We start from the raw sequence: 21,679 nt of genomic DNA, 5'->3' as shown, positions 1-21,679 counted from the left end.
GCACCATCTGTTATTTTTGGCTGAGCAAGTTTTGAGTTCAGTAGTACCTTAAAGACCAACAAAGTTTGTTCACGTAGTTCCAAAATGTACATTAGCATAGCATTACACCTGAACCGTGCCTGCATGTTTAGGTTCTTCCTGAATTCTTTAGAAGCCATTTGTCAATTTAACATAATTAGGAAATAATTTGATGACAATAGCAAGGTGAGTAAGTGGAAAACTAAATAGTATGTACTCTGTGAAGTATGATTTTCAATTTTGAACATTTTTATACAGAACCATGTATTTTAAAAAAGACCAGTGCTACTCAGTAGCACTGGTCTTGGAGCCACGGCTGGTTATTTTGCAAAATTTCCATTGTATGTCCCTTTGTGTTTAGCATATGAATGCATAAAATTATGTACAAACCTCCTCCCCCTACCCTTCTCTGATACCTTTATAGTTTCGCTAGGTACTCCGGGCTCTGGAACTTTATTCAAATAAGTGGTCAAGTCTTGATCAACATGTTCAAACACAAGTGTTAGTTTGGTCTCTCGGTCTGTTCTGGACACTGTGCATACATCGAACAACCTGAGGAAAAAACAGAAATACTAAGTAAATGGTGGTAAATAATTAAAGGAACAAATTGATATCACAGAATATGTAAATTCATGTATCATAAAATAAGAAACATAGGAAGATCAAGATGAATTCAGGCACAGTATTCATCAGATGATAACTGATTGTAAGTGGCTAACAGTAAAATTCTAAACAGAGTTACTCCAGTCTAAGCCCATTGAAATCAATACTCATTGGGACTCTGGTGGTATTTTTAAAATACAAACAAACAGCAGCTCTTTCCCCTACTTGGCTGCTTGGGGAAAAAAGGCTGTTTAATTTGTAATACATTCAAAAGTCCTGTCTCCCCTCCCTGCCCCAAACACGAATAAGTCTTCATATTTGTCCAGTGGTATATCCCACATTATAAGCCAAAGAGCATTTGATAACATTAAGGTAAATATATTCAGAACTTCTTATGGAGGGGACTGGAACATTAGCCAGCTGCTGCAAGGCCTGATAGTTCAGCCTGTGCCCTTTTTTGCAGGTAAACTTTTAAAGATTTGGTTGGTCCAGAGATATGAGCATGTAGCACAGGATGAAGGACAAGAGCAAAACTGTTCATGGCTTGAAGGCTGTTGCCTGGTACTAGGAGGAAGATCTGATGGCAGTAAGAGAAAAAGAGAGAGGGGTGGGGGTGGGAGAGGTGTATGCCTTGAAGTAAGAAGCCTTTCTTCCCGTGTTTGTTTACACTGTAGTATAAGCTCTTTGGGTCTTTGTCAGCTTCCCTCAAGTTTTGATGGGAAATGTAGGCATCCTGGTCTTGCAGCTGTAATGGAGAGCCAAGCTGTAAAACCAGGACGCCTACATTTCCCATCAAAACTTGAGGTGACAAGTGTCCAACCTGTGTAAGGCGTCACTTGTAGCTTGGCTCAGTGTCTACCTGATTAGTAAAGAGTTGCTTTTTCAGCCTGATTGCTCAGTGGCATCAGTCCTAGACTTCCACTGTCTCCAGGCTACAATCTCAACTGTCTGCCACCAACCCTCACTTGAAGATACCATCTGCCTCTTCTGAAGAAAATTGCACATACTATATTACTAGACAGGTCACAATGCAGTTAAGAAAAATGCTTTGCCTTTGTCTAGAACTTTTTCATCTTCAGATATCAAAGACGTTTACAAATTGGGTAAGCATTAATATTGCTAAGAACAAAGCCCTGAACCAACCAACCTGTAAGTGGAAGCACAGTAATCTTTCATTTAAGATTTTAATCTGCTATTTCAAAGATTACTTGGGCTAAGTAGAGAAGCCCCAACTAAGGTTGAATTGAATGGGGATTGGACTCCTGGAACAGTTGACAAGCTTCAGATGAGCAGATGAATTAAGAATAACTTTTTACCTCACAGGATTCATTCCAGACACATAGAGAAAGAATTAACTGAAGAACTAATATTGTAGAAATACTAATCTGTAACATGATATTGTCTAGCCAATCTGGTTAGCCATGAGGGATGCTAGTCAGGAAATGGGCAGCTCACTCTCATGCCCCAAATAATATAATAATAACATTTTGATTTATATACCACCCTTCAGGATGACTTCACACTTAGAGTGGTTGACAAAGTATGTTATTATTATTATCCCCACAACAAAACACCCTGTGAGGTGGGTGGGGCTGAGAGAGCTAGACGCTGTGACTGACCCAAGGTCACCCAGCTAGCTTCAAGAGGAGGAGTGGGAAATCAAACCTGGTTCTCCAGATTAGAGTCCTGCGCTCTTAACCACTACACCAAACTGGTGATGCCAGTGACATCACCAATGCCAGCACAGCATCAGTTCGTATTCCAACTTGTTACTCCCCAAAAGACCAAAGCCCAAGGAGCTGAGAGCTTAGCAACTGCTCTGGAGTCCATAGTGACACTGCCTGTACCAACAAACCATGCAGCTCATGTCTGTGTTCAGCCATGTTTGGAAACAACCAACCAATGCACACTGACATGTCTCCCTGACATTGCCTTTCCTCACCACATATTGAACATGGGAATGGAAACACAGCATCCTCCATCGTGTGGTTGACTGTACTATGCATAATAGGAACACTGTAATTGTAAGACCCTTAGATACAGCATAGATGCAGATTTGCATATCATCCTGCAAACACATATCACCTTCACAGGTGGAAACACAGGGAAAGAAGCATTAACAGCCCAACCACATCTCCTAGGCACATCAACCAATCACTCACCAGAAGGAAGCCGCATGGAAATCCCACAACCTCTCCTAGAAAAGTATTCTGGTCAAGGAAGGACTATAATGCCTGAAGGAGCAGCCTTTGGAAGGAAATAAGGACACAGACACAAAGCTACATATTGAGAGAAGGCACAATGGTCATCCCCTCAGTAGTTCACAGGGGAGCAGTCATGTGGGAAACAGAAGGAAGAGATTTGACTCCCAACAAAGGGGAAACGGGGAATAAGGCAAAGCTCACCTTTTGGCTAGCAACAGGCCAATCAGCAGTGATCAGAATGACAGAGAACCTGGAGGATCCTTCCCCCTGCTACAGTACAATTGTTCCAACAATGAGGGACTTTCTCAGCTTCCTCACAATAGTCCAATCCTGAAGACAACTGAGGTTAGTAAGAGGCAGGGGCATAGATCTCTATCTACCTAATCCCCCAAACCCCATGAAAAACAGATGCACCACTATGAAACAATCCATTCAATGAACAGCAGCAGGAATGGAGTTCTGAATGTAAGTCCGAGGAATGTATTTGCTAGCTCTCTTGATCTGACAAGGCTCCTGTGTCTTTGAAAGGTGTATTGACAGAGGTGTCTCTATTACTACACGGGCATGATAGGTACAACTTTGCTGTTAGACTACAACGCAGAAACCAGTCTAGAACAAGAGAGTTGGGAGAGCAGCAAGATGTCTACAACAAGTCACTGAAGCTGTTTGTTAAGTAATATTGTAGCTTCAGTAGGTGGTTGGCACTGAACTGAATGGATTCCACCTTGGACTCTATTGCTATAGGAGGGCTGCCTATAAAGAGCCAAAAGAAACCCAGGGGCATTAAAGATTAACAACATACATAACAACATACAGCAAGTGGCTTAAGCACTCTGCACACGGTATCAACCACGGGAAGTTTATAGTATCAACCTCCGTCCCACAAGTATCAGAGATAAATCATTTCATTTTTCTTTGCTATATTAGGTATCTTTTCACAGAGAAAATTGGTACTTATTCCTAGTTCTTATCTCTAATTCTTACTGTCTTTTTTCTTATCTTTCTTTTTAAATCTTTTTTGTTTTCATCTCTTATTTGAGGTTTTTTTTATATATATATCCATTTATATATGGATATATAAAATATCCATTTTTATCCATACACAAGTCCCCAAGCTCAAAATCATAGAGACATTTCAAACTTTGGCTAAGAATTCTGTGTGTATAGATCAGATTTGAGGTGGGTTTTTTTTAGCAAATTAATGAAAGACGACGTCCGTTTCCCATGCCTTGGAAGCCTGTTGTGGAGTGAACTACAGGGTTCACCTCTCTCTTCACAGAAACCTATTGCTAGATAGATGGATTTAGATGGACTGGTTAAATTCCGTGATATCTGGCTGTTTAATAATCTTCAATATATTTATATAAATTGTCCATCCCAGTACATACCAATACAGAGTAGCCAGACAGGTCTGAAATCTGAACATAAACACTGGAAAATATTTCCAACTGTATGTTTCTGCTGAACAACATTTACTTAATTTTTAAACACCTTTTTTTGCCAAGTATTTAATACACTGGCAAAGTTACTCTTTCAACTCATGCCATATTTTTAAAAAGATTCCACTGTGCAGAATGTGAACGCCACCAATATTCTGTACATTTCTTATAAAATGATAAAGAAAGCTATGTTTCTTGAGTTAAAAACAATTATTATATCCCTAGCTCCTGATGATACTATTAATATTTAGCATAGTTATTTGGTTTTATACTACAGAAATACTCTACACATGTGTATGGATAGAAAACTTGGGAATATTACACTGAAAAATGTTTTGTGACTTAATTCTTTTAAATGGCTGATCTCCCCCTCACCCCAGCTTGAGTACTTGTTTCAGAATATAGATGGACAGAACAGGCTAAAAATCTTAAGGGCATTAGATAAGTTTGCTAGCATAATAAATCCCATTTAAAAGAACACAAGCTGTGATAGACCTGTGGAGCCACCACAGTTGATCTACTGTCTAGATTGTGTTCTCATACAATTCAACAGGTAGCTCGATTGTGGGAGCTCTGCTGAAGTACTTAACAGCAATCCTGAATTGTATTCTTTATTGTTTGTGTGTATAATTACTGTTAAGTTTAGGTGAACTCAAAACTTCTCAATAGGTATTTGACTTACTGGACAATGTGTGAAGAAAGGCTTTTTCTAGAAAAAGAATGATAATGTGTCCAACAGTGCCATCCTAAGGAGAGTTATATCCCGGGCTTTTTTTCAGGGGGAACGTGGGGGAACGGAGTTCTGGAACCTCTTGAAAATGGTCACATGGCTGTTGGCCCCACCCCCTGATCTCCAGACAGAGGGGAGTTTAGATTGCCCTCCGGAGATCAGGGGGCAGGGCCACTGGCCATGCGACCATTTTCTTTGAGGGCAACCCACTGAGTTCCACCACCTCTTTTCCCAGAAAAAAAGCCCTGGTTATATCTTTCTAAACCACTGAAATCAATGGGGTCAGAAGAGTGTAACTCTGTTTAAGATTGCACTGTACATTTATTCACATATTCCAACGGGCATCAAGACAGCACATATCCTAGTTGATATGTATGGCTTTTACACATATCAGAGCATCATCAAGTCTTTTGTAGCTAGGAATCAGCAGGGAGTTTATTTTAAATACTTCTATTACAGACCCTCTCTCTTCAGTCCCCCACACTGAGGCGGATTTTCCTGCCAAGATCCAAGTTCGCTTGCTATGGCTGAGCAGCCCCAAGTAGTGTGTCTCTGTTTACGGTTGTAAACTTCTTTTTGTCCCATCCTGGTAAGCAGTTATATTTTTGGCTTTTTAGCCTCGCCAAGAAACTTGATAGGGGAAAAGCAGAAGCCCTCTTCTTCTTTGCATGACATGGCACTAGAAACAGAAACTTTATTGAACAGGCAGCGATGGAATATGGGCAGTGAAGGGATGAAATTGTTGAGATAAAATTTGTTGGTAGAATAGAATACTTTAAGAGTAATAAGCAAAATAGTTTTCTGGTAACTTAATTTCAATGTTTACAATCCTTAAGAGTTAGAGGTGTTCTGTTTAATGTTTTGGTTAAAGCAACAACATTTCTTCACAGATTTTCCTTTTCAACTTAGGTGTCCTGACGTTAGTTAAGCACTGTTTTCCCTTTACAACTGTCCCAGGGTCCTCCTTAGAGCCTAACTCCCTTCTAGACACTGGGCAGGAATTATTCTTCTGCACCTAAGAAGACATAACTCTATTCACGAGGCTTGAATGGGAGTCTCCACTTAGTACCCACTCACTCTGCCAAAATCACCCCTCCCCCTCAGTTTTATTTTGGCTGTGTAAACAGGTTTCAACTTGTGCTGGCTTTTATATTTGGAATCCTTAACTAAAAGTCTTCCTTAAGACAAAGGTCTTACAGTTAGGGTAAACGTTTTCCTTTTCCTCACTTCAGAGGGGACCTGTCTGACCCTCCTTGTCAGACTCTCCACACACTCCACAGAACTCCAAAAACCTCTGTCAGCACCAACTGTCATCCTAAGGGCTGGTTCTGACTGGCCAATCAAAAAGAGGAGGAAATAGCCTGTCAATCAAGCTCTCATTGCAGGCAATTGTTAACTCCTTCCCTTCCAGCTCTTTGAGTGCTGCACTAAGGAAACCTTCTTTAAAGTGAATTCCGTCACAACTTCTTTTAGGGCTTTACTTTTTCAACTAAATATTTTTCATTAAAATGTATTACTTATTGTTTTAAATGTTATCTGCCTTGATCCTTTGGAACAGGAGAAATTAAAACTCCAAAACATCAACACTTGCCTCAAGCCTGTTATTCAGAGCTGCTTATGAATGCATCCATTGGATTAATTTTATCACGTCAGACTAAACTTGTGAACAACACAAAGCCTCTCTATCTTTCAGGCAGAGGAATGCATATGATCAGAACTTCCAGATACCTTTCCATGAGCTCAAACATTCTCATTTGGCCTATCTGGCAACTCACAGCTAAAATAAATGAATGCAATTTGTTTTAAGCTGATTCAGGCCACAATCCTATATTTGGGAGGCAATGCCATAGTGGGACTTAGTTTAGAGTAACAGGATTGTATGACCCACCTGTGGATCCAGACCATAAGATGAATCACTGTCCAATAGTTATGGAAAGATCAGACAAAAAATTGAGAAGCTTTCTTGCTTGGGATGAGATTCCTTTGTTGTATATTGTATCCTTTTTATATCCACTGTGAAAATCATGCAGATGTGTTTCCATAACAGTTGCCTACTATGGTAAGAATAAAGACTCATTTGGGAGTGCTGATTTTTTTTCTGCTTGGCCATTTCCAGCCTCTTATTTCTTGATAACAAGCTGCAGCATGTGAAAACTGTGTGTAAAGAGTCACATTATGTTCAGAAATAAAAGTGGCAAACTGGATAAAAGGTTTTTGTACTGTAGGTAATGTAAATACAACCTATTGTATTTTTTTTGTGCTAAAAAGACATTTTCATTATCTACAGGGATTAAAGTAAGACAGGCCACAGAAAGTGCATCAGGGATAAATGTACATGCAAATCCCAAGCTGGTTGCTAGCTGTGATCCCTATCCCTCTCTTATTCTATCTGCCACTTCCTTTGAAATCAAGAAGCTCCTGGGTAAGAAATACAGAGCTGGATTTATCAACAGACATAATTAGGCACCTGCTTAGGACCTAAACCTCTGCAGAAAAATCACGTGGAAAAATTCAGCCATAGCATTTGGGCAGGCACTGTGGTTCAGTGGAAGAGCATCTGCTTTGGTTGCAGAAGGCTTCAGGTTTAATTCCCAGGCAGCAGCTCCAGCTAAAAGGATTTGTAGTATGTGATGTGAAAGACCTGCCTAGAATCCTGGAGAGGTGCAGCAAGTTAGATTAGACAATACTGATTCTGCTGGTCAGAACAGAATATACTGATCTTGTTATACCAAGGTCACCTTCATGCCTTCGTCCATCTGTTTCCCCTAAATCAGTGGGTGGGCTGGGGGGTGAGAGGGTAAAAGACTCTTGGAGGGGGGCATGATATCCTGGAAAGACAGAAAACTTTGCACAGGTCAACTTTACAGGACTACTCCTCCAAGTATTTCAGCCACCCAAACTGCTATGCCAACCAGAGAAGCTACAGAGAGGCACAGAAGGTAATGAGAATGTATGGCCAGCGGCCACAGTAGCTCCCCCTCCTCCTCCTGGGAGGTGTACATATTTGTGAACCAAGGTAGAACTTGTACTCCATCCAAAATACTAATTTTTATCATTCATGCTTTTATTGTTTCATAAAATGTGCAAAACGGAATTGTTCAGAAGCGCATTTTCATAAAGCAAATGGGCTTGTAGTTTCAATGAATTTATTGCATTGTTCATTGTATGGTATTATATTTTTACTGCTTTGTATCTATTCTGTAATCTACCTTCAGTCTCAGCAAGACAGGCGGACTATAAATGATGTGAGTAAATAAAAATGAATAAATATTTTTCCAGGAGATGGCTCAGAGGTTCAGACCACTGGTTTTACAAATTATACTTTTGTTTTACCCCCATGTTGGTGCATAGAAGAGAGACTTCTCTTAAAAATGAAGTAAACAGTTCAATATCAGGGCCAAACCAGTAAGGTCAGACTGGGCAAGCTTTCAGCACACAGCTAACAGTGACCCACAGCACCAAGTTCTCTTATCCTGGACCACTTTGGAACGGAGAGGATTTGGTTCTGACTGCCAAATTCTAATGTGGTTTTGGGATAGAGACCAATGTCTGGAAGAGACTAGGCTCACATCACCAGGCTAATTTTCACGTCCCTAGCTTGTGTCCAAGAAGTTGTAAAGGCCAGTGCCTCATTAAGACACCATGTCACCAGTCCTGTAAAAGGTTTCATTGTTGAGAATATTACCTCAAGGAAACAGTGCCCGATAAGATGTTTTTTCCATCTTTCCACCTTACTTTTTCGGCACAGACATGCTAGTCCTTAATTGTTTTTGTCTGGCTGTGTGTGTTTTTAGTAGTCTAGAAGGATACCTAGTGACATGTCAATATCGCCAACACTTTTTTTAGGTTGCAGGCTGACACACAATGCTATCCTAGGCATTATTACTCTGGAGTAATTCTGCACAGGACTGCATCAGTAGTCAAATAAAATCACTATTATGGAATCTAACCCTCAAAATGCTCCTGCTTTTCTGCATAGACGTCTGCTCAGATGTCTTCTTCATTTGGCCTGGCATGTACTGCTAACTGGTGGCCTGCATAACAATGAGCTTCATATACTGACATGATGCACTGCGATTCAGCCCAGAGGAAATTAAATGTGACCTTTTCAAGGAGTACAGCACTTATCCTTATTTGGCCCCCATATCAATGCTCTTGTTCTCTAAATTAATTCTGATAATGGTTAGATTTTTTAAAAAATGCTATGTTTTGCAAGGATGGGGAAAAGAGAAGATAGAAAGGGTACAGGGTATTAGTTTAGACAGCCTGGAGGAAGAGATGGGAGAAGGACAAGGAACAGGGCAGAATATTGAAGTCCTACTTCCTGACCTTTCAAAGCTTTGTCGAGCTCTGCTCTAACTTGTAATGTATGGAACAATAAGGAGTTCTTTCACCAAGCTCTGCCCACACATCTTTCAAGCTTTTTTTGGCAGTGCTGAAACTCCATAAACTCACAGATGCCTGTGCCAGATACCGGATTCCATGCTTGGGCAGAGTGGAAAAGAGGCTTACTACATCTATTGTTTTAGCAATTCCTGCGACCGTAAGCCACTCATATGGGTGCCTGCACTATATGGTTGGGCGAGACATCCCCTCACTCACAGTTCTCCCTCCTTGCTCTTTTACTCCCAAAGAGAAAGAAGGCCTGTCAACCATCCCTAAGAAGGCATGGTTGACAGGCACAGAAGAGTCAAGTGGAAACAGGAAGAATACGGCGATGAGAGAAGAGACTGCACCACTTCAGAGCAGAATATTCCATTTCATAAGGCTCTTGCATTCTCTGCAAAAAGAAAGATAGCTTAGAAAGTAAAGTGATGGGATAAAGTCTGCTGTGCTGGTTCCCAATATGCATGGAGTTTTTATGCAAAGCAACACTGATAGCTGGAATCTATCACCTGCAGGATGAAGTGACACAATCCATTCTACTACTTTCTCATTGTGCCCATTCATGTCAACTTCATTCTCTGGCATGTATAAACCAGGTTTAAGTCACAGAGAAAGGAGAAGACAAACTAGAAGGGGGAAATGGGAGAGGCAAGAAATTACTGCAGAGATTATTGTTACTTGTACTTAGGCATCTTTATGGTTGGGAAAGAGGTTTAAAAGGTTGCAGCTTTACAAACAGGTGGGCTTTGGAGGAGGCGAGAGAGGAATCAAAAACAAGGTTCAGCAAAGGAGAATGGGTGGAGTTGTTGAGCAACTGAGAATAGTAAAGTTAGAAGAGCAGAGGACACAGGCAAAATATGTCTTGATGCAGGGAGTGGAGCTCTTCTCCTTGTTAAGCTGGCACAATGATCAATGGCAGATCAAGTGATTAGATCCCAGTCTTAAGCACACAACTGAAACCAAGAGCAAGAACATAGATTTTAGATTGCAGCAGCAAGCACTTTTTATTAAATCTTAAGTGTCAGCTGAATCCATACATTCTTCAAAAAAGCTGTGCTTTTGGTTGCCTCTCAGAACTCCTTCCTGAAGCACTGCAAGGGCCTGATTCAGATCAGGAGGACCACAGCATGTCAGATGGGAAAGAGATTTCATCCTCTCACCTGCACCATCTTCCAAAGCTAAAACTTCCCTGGAGGAGAGTTATTTGCCTTGCTGGAAGACTGCATGTGCCCCCTGGGCCAAACAATGCCATCCAGGGCTGTTTCGGCTCAGGTAAATGGTGTGGAAGGAGAATCCACATTGGGCTCCTGCAACACACTGGAATGGAGTTCCCAGAGTGAACTTGGAGAGCGTGACTGCCAGTCCTACATCCTTCCTATTATGGCCCTTAGTGACCAAATGAAATATCACTTCACAGAAAGGTAAGAAACATACCCAAAAGAATATGGAAGGAATACTGAATAGCAGAAGCATTAATTTTCTAGAAAATTAAAGTCCATGGTAATTTTCATAAATATTCAGTATGTAGTTAAAATACAGTTTTTGTATAGAATCAAAAACCAGGTCATGAGAGAACATAATAAAGATAACATTCACTTTGTATTGATAAAAGGTTTTGTTTTAAAAAATGGAAACACTGTTCCATAACAACGTGAATATAGTAATTACAGATAAGGAAACGTTTCATTTGATAAAAAATTTCTAGACCCTTACACATAGTTTGTTTACTTGACAGGGATATTATTGGGAAACAGGTGTTTCCCCCCTTCCACACAACATCGTGGTGGTTCAATGCAACTCCTAAGCTTTCCCTGTCTTTCCTGCTATCTTTGCCATGCCTGCTTTCATGTGATGTTTCAGGAAAGATCATAGCAAAGCCAAGGTAACATTCACACTGCCAGGAAAGTCCAGATCTTCTCAGTCCCACCTACATTAATACTATTTTCCCCGCCCACAGTCCCCTGCAATTACTATTTCCTCCATCACCAGAATGCCTTTTTTAAAAATTGCAGTCATTATGCATCTCTAATGTTACAAGTGGGGGACCTGCTCAAACTTCGAGGGTCATCTCATTTTCCCCTCTCCCACTATTTCTTCTTTCCTTTCCATGAAAGCCCAAATAGCCTCTCTTCTTTTCCTGCTTCCTTTTCTCCTTCCCACCAAGCAACCTTTATCTGCCCCAATGACTTCAGCTTTCCATCCTCCCCCATCCCCCAACAGCTGCTACCCAGGAAAACTATGGCCCATTTGTATGGTGCTGGCTGCTGGGCTGGACCTAGTTGCACAGTTGAGAACCCACAAGGACTTGCAGGGGGGTACCCTATTTTCCCCTATATCCCCTTCCCTACACTATTTTCTCTTTTGCTTCTCCTGACAACCCTATATCCTCATATTTCTTAACTTTCTTCTTTACTTCTTATCCACCCACCAACCTACCTTTTATCTGCCCCCTCCATCTCCAGCTATATTTATTATTTATTTATTTCAAAGCAGCTTACAGCATTCTCCTCTCTTCCATTTTATCCTGACAACACTCCTGTGAAAGTAGGTTAGGCTAAGAGTAACTGGCCCACAGTCCTCCAGCGAGATTCCACAGCAGAGTGGTGATATGAACTTGTGTTTCCCAGATCGTAGTCTGAAACATTAACCACTATACCACATTGGCTTTAATGAGAAGGTTCTTGTTGAACAGTAGTAAGCAGCTGGGCCTGTGAAAGTCATCCAACGTGGGTGGTAGCAAGTCAGGTTGCTGCCAGGCCTGGCCTCATGAATTCTCCCTCAAAGTCCAAATCAGCCCTGGGAAGGGTCCTATCCCTGCCCCTTCTCCTTGCCTTTTGCCCCCTCTGTCGGAATGAAAGGCAGACACAGTATTTGGGTTCTAAAATGGGCCACTTTATTAAAATTACAACAATTAAACATAAACTACAGCAAGGGCCTAACTAGCAGTACAGGTCAGGCCCTGGGGTCACTCCTGGACCCCACCCTGACCTGTCTGGGCGAGACACCCGCTGCCCCGGGTGCAAGCCATCCATGGTATGGCTGGGACCCGGCCTGGCCAGGCAAAGTGGTTCACCCCTGTAAAGCTCCCCCACCCGGCCGTACGGCAGTGGGGGGAGACTGGCTTGTCCAGGGGTTCCCCACCCAGGGCATCTGTCCTCGCAACTGGGCCGTACGGCAGCCAGCCGTTCCTGACAGACCATAATTCCCCACCAATGGGGAGGTGCCAAGGGTGCTCACCGGCCTGCTCAAATTTCCCCCTAACTTAAATCCTGCCACCAGGGAATTACCTCAGTCCCACCATGCCAATTACCTTCCTCTTCTCACAGTGCAAGGTAGGCGAAAAAAACTCCATTCCCAAGTGCCAAGCAGGGACAAGGAGAGAAAAATTCCTACCTGGCCCTAAAAGGCGATTGGCTAATCCTGCACTGCAATAGGGTGAGGTAGGTGGGCCGAGCACGAGGCACAACTGAAGGCAATGGGGCGGAGAAGCCAGCTAAGGCTACAGACTCCGCCCCCAATGCTAAGCCCTGGATGCCAGGGTGTGCCTTCTGCTTTCCTCCTTCCAAGGAGGCAAAAGCAGCCACCGGCCTGAGTGGCTGTTGCCACTGGCTGGGATAGCTGAATTACTGATAAAAATCAAGGCCTGAAGACTGGCAATACTGTTGTGATTGCCTAGCAGCAGCCACTGATGGTATTTGTTTCTTAAAGCTACAGGTGCTACTTCAATTAGGGGGGTATTTTAAAGTGTATTTTTAAAGGTTTTTTTTTTTTTTTTGCAAATCTGAGCATTTCTCAGGTTTGTAGAAAGATCTGTCTTGTTTGTCCATGGCTCCAATGTCTGGATTTAAGTATCCAGACAGATAAAATATATTGATAATGTTCTATCAGGTTCTCTGAATCCCCGGTGTTAATTTTAATGAAAACTAAGTAAGAGTCTAGCCCCTTCTGTGCTGATATATAATGTTACTACAATATGTCAGTGGTTTCTTAAATTTTAAAAACCCTAACACTCCTAGTGGCATGGAGGAGGGGGAATATGGCACTACCCAGCAGCTGCCCAGCAGCTTTAGCTGGGTGCCGAAATTTGCCCCCACGGATGGGGGAAGGGACAGACGGTGCTTTCAGCATCCGGGGTTTTTGCTGGGGGCGGAGAAAGCGGCCCTAGGAGGCGTCTCCGCCCTCCAGCTTCAGTCTCTCCGCATGATCGGCTGAGGCAGGGGTGCTCTTTTAGCTCTCGCCCAGCGATCAGCGGAGGGCGGGGGTTGAAGCGCCTGGAACGGAGCCGAGAGCGTCGCTCCTATGGCTTGCTTCCCTCCTCGTGCGTCAGGGACAGCAAGGCTTTATTGGAGCCCGTGCGGCTCGGAGTTTTGGCGGCGTCGGCTTGGCGAGCAAACAGCGGACGGCCCACCTGTCAATCGTGCGGCAGCGTGTTTGCCGCGCGGCATGGAGGCGTTCACCTGTGACCCAGAGGGACCGGCTAGGACGGCCCGTTTTAAAGCGGGCGGTGGTGGTTTGTAGCGCGGCGTTGGGGGGCTTCCTGGTTGGCTCGGTTTCGAGGGTCTTCGCCCCTGACTACCGCAGCCTGCCGCTTCAGGGCCCTTGGGAGTCGGGATTGGGCCCAGGGATTGTTGGGCGGCAATTTTTGGCGCGCTTTGGATCGCGGCCGCCATTTTGTTTCCCGCCGCCATTTTGTGGGGCGTCATAACGGCCCACGGAGGGGGTGTTTCTAGCCGGGGCTGAACAGACTTTATTCCCTGCATTTTGGTGCGGCAGGTATTTTGGGCCAGTTTTCAGTGTGGTGGGCATCATGGCTCCTAAGAAGGGTAAGGGTGTTTCAAAAGGGAAACAGCCAATGAAAAAGTAACCTCCCAAGAGGCCTGCTCCGGCTGTCTCATCTTCTGATGAGGAGGGGGATGGTAGCTTTCATTTTAAGATTTTAAAGCGCTTGGAAACCTTGGAAAAGGAAAAGGGAGGCGCTGTGGCCGGGGGGGGGGGGCTCGCAACAGCGAGCCAGGCCGGTTAGGATGGCATCCAGGGCAGCTTTTAGGATGGAGGTTCTAAAACGCATATCTGCTCTTGAGTCTGCAGTGAGCAACGATGGTGCTGGTCCTAGTCAGGAGGTGGAAACCGAGTGTGCCGGTGAAGACGTCGTGCAAGAGTTGGAACCGTGCGGTCAACTCGAGGGAGAGCAGGTGGCGGTTGCTCTGCAGCCGGTGTGTGCAGAGGGTAAGTCATCATTGCCAACACAGGCTTACATGTGGCCCTGGGGACCCTGGGGTCAGTCTGCTGCCTCCGGGTCCTCAGCGGTTGCACCAACTTCACATACACCTAGTGCTACTCAACCTTATTTGTCAGGCCACCTTGGATGGCCGGCTCAGGCTCCTGGCACCTTTACTAGTCAGATGGTGGCCGGCACCCCTCAGATTCCTTGGGGAACCAATGATGGTCCTTACCCTGGGGCCCAGGCTGCAACTGGTCAACTTGCGTCTTATTCTCCTTGGGGGTTTTTCACCCCCTACGGCTTATCTCCTTATGGATCGGTGCCTTACCGTGCCTTGCCATTTGGTGACACTGCACTCCCTTTAGGCGATCATGTTACCCAGGCCACCAGGGACAAGATAATCAAAGGGGAGTATGTCGATGTCTTCAGCCTTCTTTTCAGAGAACTGGAAAAGAAGGACAAGGAGGACTTGGATGACCGTGATAAAGAAAAGATTAAGAGGAGGAAAGTGGATCGAAATTGGCACAATTGGCTCCCAGGATTTTTAATTTATGCAGGCGTTCTTGGTAGGGCCCAGCCTTTACGAGCGGCTTCCTTGTTTCAATATCTTAATATAATTTATCGGGGATATACTGACTTCGTTGGTGCTGCATGGTTGCAGTACGACGAAGAGTTTAGGATGCGTGCTGCTCTCCATCCCCAGTTGCCATGGGATCAGATTCACCAGCAGCTGTGGCTGCAGGTTATGTCCCCGGCAAAGCCCAATTCAGGTGATAGGGCTGATAGCGGCCACCTGATCCATCGACCCCAAGTGCCATCCACGACCCGCTCCCAGGCGGGGCAGCCGGTTCAACCCCGGTTGCTCTGCTGGGACTTTACAAATAAGGGAGTGTGCCATCGTAGGTCCTGTAAGTACAAGCATGAATGCCCGTCATGCTCTGGACCTCATCCCTACATGTCCTGCCCCAGAATTAAAACTGGGGGAGGGGGTAAAAGATCAGGTGGGGGGGGCCCCAGCAGTCTACTGGTAAAGGGTCCCAGCCCGGTAAGAGTGAAAGCTCTTAAAAGACTTTTGGCGGCTTATCCCAGGCGTCAGGATGCAATCTATTTGTTTAATGGTTTTACTTTTGGCTTTAAAATCCCATTTCAGGGAGTTAGAGCCCCGTTTATGTCAGACAATCTACGTTCTGTTGTCGGCATGGAAGATGTGGTTCGGGATAAGATTAGAAAGGAATGTGCGGAGGGCAGAGTTCTTGGCCCTTTCCCGCAGCCCCCCGTTCCCCGTCTCCGGGTGTCCCCTTTGGGCGTGGTACCCAAAAAAGCCGCTGGTGAATATCGTTTGATTCACCATTTGTCTTTTCCCAGAGGATCCTCAGTGAATGATTTCATTCCTGTGGACCTTTCTTCTGTTCGATACACCTCCTTTGACCAGGCGGTCAGGGTGGTGTGTGGGTGTGGCTTGGGAGCTGAGATGGCGAAATGCGACATTAAGTCTGCGTTTCGCCTCCTCCCCGTCCACCCGGATGATTTCGAACTGCTGGGTTTTTTCTTTGAGGGCGGTTATTACATGGACCGAGCTCTGCCTATGGGCTGCTCGATTTCATGTTCAGCCTTTGAGCGTTTTAGTTCTTTTTTAGAGTGGGAATTGCGCAGGCGGCAGCGTTGCCGCGATACCGCGCATTACCTTGATGATTTTTTGTTCGTTGGTCCGGCGGGCACCGCCCAGTGCGCCAGATTGTTAGCGGGCTTTCAATCCCTAGCGTCCGAACTTGGCGTTCCGTTAGCGGACGAAAAAACGGAAGGCCCTTCCCAAGTTTTGACATTTTTGGGTATTGAGCTCGACTCAGTACGTCAGACCTTCCGCCTCCCGGCCGATAAGGTTATCAGGCTCAAGGAGCGCTTGGCGGAAGTGAAGGTTAAGAAGAAGGTTTCCCTGTTGGAGTTGCAGCAGCTGGTAGGGCATCTGAACTTCGCGTGTAAGGCTGTTGCTCCTGGTAGACCCTTTTTGCGCAGGTTGTGTGATGCTATTGCATCTCTTCGTGCACCGCACCATAGGCTGCGGCTAGATAGAGGTATGCGGGCGGATATTCAGATCTGGCATGACTTTTTAGGGTCGTACAACGGGGTTACTTTTTGGAGGGAGGACCTTACTGTGGGTGATGCTTTGCAGATTTCATCCGATGCAGCTGGATCCATAGGTTTTGGTGTTTATTTTAGGGGCCACTGGTGTGCTGCGCAGTGGCCCCTGGAATGGGACGGGAGCGGTTTGTGCAAGGATCTTACTTTCCTTGAATTTTTTCCCATCCTAGTAGCGGTGTATGTCTGGGGCCATGAGTTGTCTAACCATGTGGTGCACTTTTGGTGCGATAACATGGCAGTGGTCCAGGTGGTCAATTCTTTGACCTCTAAATCAGCTAGGGTAATGCGGTTGGTGCGGGCATTCACGTTGAAATGCCTTCGGTTGAACATATTGTTTAGGGCTAGGCATGTCCCTGGTGTGGATAACGGGTTGGCGGATGCTTTATCTCGCCAACAGATGGACCGTTTCCGGCAGCTAGCCCCCGGGGCCGACAGATTCCCTTCCAGAATGCCCCCAGAGCTGTGGCTTCTTGGGAGTCAGAGGTGAACAGAGCCATTCTGTTGGCTATCGCGCCCAGCACCCGAAAGGCATACCACCGTGCGGTAGGACAGCTCTGTGAATTTCGGGCTCACGCTAGTTTGCAACAACAGTGGCCCATCCCTGTCGAGCACTTGCTTCAGTTTTGTGTTTTCCAGCATGGACGGGGCATGGCAGTTAAATCTATTCGGGGACAGCTAGCAGCCTTGGCATTTGTTAGCAAGGCTCGGGGTTTGCCCGAAGTGACTGGTGACTTTCGGGTACGTAAAATGCTGGAGGGTTGGGCCAGGGAGTCATCTGCTCCCAAGGATCAGAGACAACCAATTTCTCCCACAATTCTTAGGGGGTTACGTTCAGTGTGGGCATCAGTTTGTAGTTCAGACTTTGAAGTTAAACTTTTTCATGCGGCTGTGCTCACAGCGTTTTTTGGGGCACTGCGTGTGAGCGAGTTGGTGGTCCAGTCTAAGGGGGACGTTTCTGGCCGTGCTCTGGAGGTCCAAGATGTGCAGCTTAGTAATGAGTCGGTATCCATCCTGGTTCGTCGGTCTAAGACCGACCAGAGGCAGGTGGGCTCCAAGTTGGTTTTGGGCCCCTGTTCTGAAAGGGGGCTGTGTCCTGTTAAGGCACTTCGGCGTTATCTTGCAGTTAGGGGTACTGATCCTGGGGTGTTGTTTCGTCATGGAGATTCAACTCCGTTGACACGTTTTCAGTTTTGGACAGTGACGAGTAAGGCCTTGCAGTGTTTAGGTTTGACTGGGGTTAAGTTTGGCACCCACTCCTTCAGGATTGGGGCTGCCTCTACTGCGGCCGTAATGGGATACTCGACTGATGCTATTAAGAGGGTGGGCAGATGGCGGTCATCTGCCTACCAGTCTTACGTGCGGCCGCTGCCGGTTATGAAATTTTTCACTGATTGAATTTTTTCCTAGGTGCGGTGGGGCGTCACGAGAGGAAGCGTATCCTTATTGCAGGACACAGTATGGTGTTCTGGGCGTCCGTACAAGCCAGAAAGTCCTCGGTTGGATCTCAGCTGGGCCTGAGCGACAGAGCCATTATTGAATGGTGTGGCCGTCGGGGGCTTCGGTGGTCAGGGTTGTTACCTCTTTTGTTTAGGGGGAGGAAGGGTCCTCCCCCACATATTGTTGTTATTCATCTTGGGGGGAACGATCTTGGCCTGATGAAAGGTAGAGCCCTGTCCTTGCAAGTAATTGCGGATTTTAGGGTGATCAAAGTGCGTTGGCCCAATACCTATATATTTTGGTCAGCAATGCTCCCTCGAAGGGTATGGAGGGAGACGCTTGAGCCCAGAGGCATGGCAAGGGCCTTGCGCAGGGCTAATCGGGCGATACAGAAAGCTTTAGCTGGGGGGTTGGGGATATTTCTTCCTCATCCTAGGATTAAGGCCGCTTCTGCCAACCTTTACAGGAATGATGGGGTTCACCTGTCTGCGGCAGGTAACGACATCTTTTTACATGACCTGCGGCAAGGCCTCAGGTTGGCACTAGGCCACCTGTGGGGCGCGGGGGGCTAAGCAGAGGCTTGGCCCTTTCGCGGTGGCAGGAGATAGTTGGGGAGTAGGGAGCGGGCCGGTGAGCACCCCCTTGGCAATTCCCCATAGGTGGGGAAAGGGGTCTGTCAGGAAGGAGGGCATGCTTCATGGCTGTCACCACCTGTCTAGACCGCCTACAGGGAACCCCAGGTGCAAGTCCTTCCCTCATGCTGTATGGCTGAGACTTTAGGAGCTTGATGGTGGGGAACCCATTGCCTGGCCGGCCGGGTCCAGGCCATTCTTTGAATGGCTCAAGCCCGGGGCAGTGGTGCTCGCCCATACAGGTCAAGGCGGAGGTCCTGGTTGGACCCCGTGGCTTGACCTGTACCGCCAGTTGGCCTTGCCGCAGTTTACTGTTCATGTTATGTTAATAAAGCGGCACTTAGTTCCAATTACTGTGTCTGTCTCTTTCTTCCGAATGTGGGGGGGCAAATGGCTGCTGCAGAAGGGAGATTTGGGGCAGGGAAATTGCAGGGAAACCTGCTGTTAGGAAGTCCCGTTGCTGCTGTGCTGTATCAGCAGCCACAGCAGCAAAATGGAAACCACAAAAGGCCATCCCTATGTGGAAAATACTTCTAAGAAGACTATGGGTAAAATAATGATGCCATTAATTCTGTAGTCTAGCCAGGTCTCTCATTTTAAGATGCAGCCAAATACAACATTCTTGTGTATTTTTTTTTTAAATCCAAAATACATCTGAAATATATGCCCAAACCACTTATGTGTGATAACTCTTCTCATTACATATTTGTAGTACAGTGTTCCTTCATATTTTATCTACCTGTTTGTATGACACAACCTTATCTTCTGCGACGTAATTCTATGATCTCAAACCGTTCTTCCTTAATTTTCACAATTTCTTTTTATTTTTAAACAGACAAAACAGTTGTAGTGTATCTTTATCTTATCTCAGATTAAACAAAGAAAATAAAATCAGGGCACTTCTCTCTGATAACTATGAGCATGAGTAATTCTCTAAATGGAAGAACAGACAGCTTTTAAATCTTACTTTTAAAAAACATTTTAAATGGAAAATGTTTTCGATGAAATTTAGTGATGCTCAATGGCTGTCCAAAAAAAGAAGGGGAAAGATGTTTTTATTTCCTCCCTCTCTTTTGCTTCACATTTTGAAATGAAACAGTTTAAGGAATATTTCATAAAATAACCTTTCATATAATCTTGCTGGAATTTTTAGAATTAATCTTAACCTGTGCACATAAAAAAAAATTCCACTAAGGCTATTTAATCATTCAGTTCATTTGTGTTCTTTTCTGCTATTTTCCCCTATATCATCACCAATCAGTACTTTCCCAACTCCTACTGCCAAGCAAAAATGAAAGCACTCTTAGTTAAGAAATGATTGAGGTGGCTTGCTCTAATCAAATTAAACCAGCCAAATGTTCCTTTCAAAGGTAACTGTCTACTCGGCAGCTGTATGCAAACTACCACATCAAATGTGGAAAAAAACAGATGTAGAATCCTTACCCCCCACCCCCATTTACTCAACAGATCTAGCTCCAAACATGGAGAGAAACAAAAGCCATCAACAGAGCAGAGAACTTCATTCACACAATGATTCGAGAAATTTACTAGTTTGGCAAACACTGATGTTGACACTATTTGTGTATAATATAAAGATTTCAAGAAGGGAAATAACTCAGAAATACTAAACAGCAACAGATCCTTTGAGTAATATATCAAAGTGATTTATTTTCAAGTACATATATCAAGACTACTACACTTTGCAACAAATTAAAGGGAAAATAACCCCCTCTTTTCATTGTTCTTCATACTTCCGATCTCTTTCAAAACACATTAATTACTGGCACTGAGAAATATTGAGGTTAGATTTTTATAACAAGATGCAATTAAAATTATAATGACTCATTTACATCTTACATAATGAAACAAGGGGAATTCTTTCAATGTGGCCACACATGAGATATTTTCTCTTCCTATCTTACCTATCCCTAAAAGCAACACTTTTTTCAGCAAATGGCTTTTTAAAGCCAGCCTTGACTTTTAAAAGCTACCTGGCTTAGGAATCACCTTCTATATGTATAGTTGGTACATTTATTTAGTTACTTTGTAGGCAGCCTTTTGGTCCCATTTGAAACCATCTCAAATTATCTACACTGATGCTGTGTAAACTCAACTCAAGTGCTGTGGAATACTGTGAGCCTGCTGTATTTTACATGAATCAAGGGTTTTAACCAAGGGAACATCAATTGTAGGAAGTTCTGCACAACAATACTATAACCAGGGCTTTTTTTTTAGCAGGAACGTGGTGGAAAGGAGTTCCAGCACCTCTTGAAAATGGTCACATGGCCAGTGGCCCTGCCCCCTGATCTCCAGATAGAGGGGAATTTAGTGGCACGGAGGGCAATCTAAACTCCCCTGTCTGGAGATCAGGGGGCGGGGCCACCGGCCATGTGACCATTTTTGCCAAGGGTGATTTAAACTTTAACACACACACACACACACACGTTCCAGTTGACACCAAGTAATGTCAATGTGCAGTCCTGAGTTCCACCACCTCTTTTCCCAGAAAAAAAGCCCTGGCTATAACCAAACATATAATGTGGCGCATCCTAGAGCATTTCCACTTATCGTCAAGAATTATCAGGACAGTACTACTTAACATTCTGTTATAGCAACAATGTGAGGATACTACCTTTACAAGTGGCATCTACAAAATAAAGAGTAAGACTGCCTTTAGCTAGACACAACAAACAAAGTTTATTTATCGACTAATCTGAATCCATTAATTCCTTTGGGGAGAGGGGCACAGTCTTTAATAGCCTAAAGTATATTCAAACCCAAAGCTACTATTATGCATATTGTATATCTGTGAAGCACAGGCAAGTTGTCAGACATCCTTATTCTGCAAAGACATCATCTTAAAGAAAGTG

General features: G+C 44.6%; 1 protein-coding gene across 2 annotated transcripts in view; it reads right to left on the bottom strand.

Moving 5' to 3' along the window:
* The window catches only part of CDK6 (cyclin dependent kinase 6), a 139,851-nt gene that overhangs the window by 93,681 nt on the left and 24,491 nt on the right, over positions 1-21,679 (bottom strand). For both annotated transcript variants that reach the window (XM_054991415.1, XM_054991416.1), the window contains exon 3: positions 435-570. In XM_054991415.1, coding sequence (XP_054847390.1) covers positions 435-570 — 136 coding nt within the window. The remainder of the gene's footprint in view (positions 1-434; positions 571-21,679) is intronic.

The sequence above is a fragment of the Eublepharis macularius genome, chromosome 11, assembly GCF_028583425.1.
Source record: "Eublepharis macularius isolate TG4126 chromosome 11, MPM_Emac_v1.0, whole genome shotgun sequence".
Lineage (NCBI taxonomy): Eukaryota > Metazoa > Chordata > Lepidosauria > Squamata > Eublepharidae > Eublepharis > Eublepharis macularius.
This window is presented reverse-complemented; position numbering and strand designations above follow the sequence as displayed.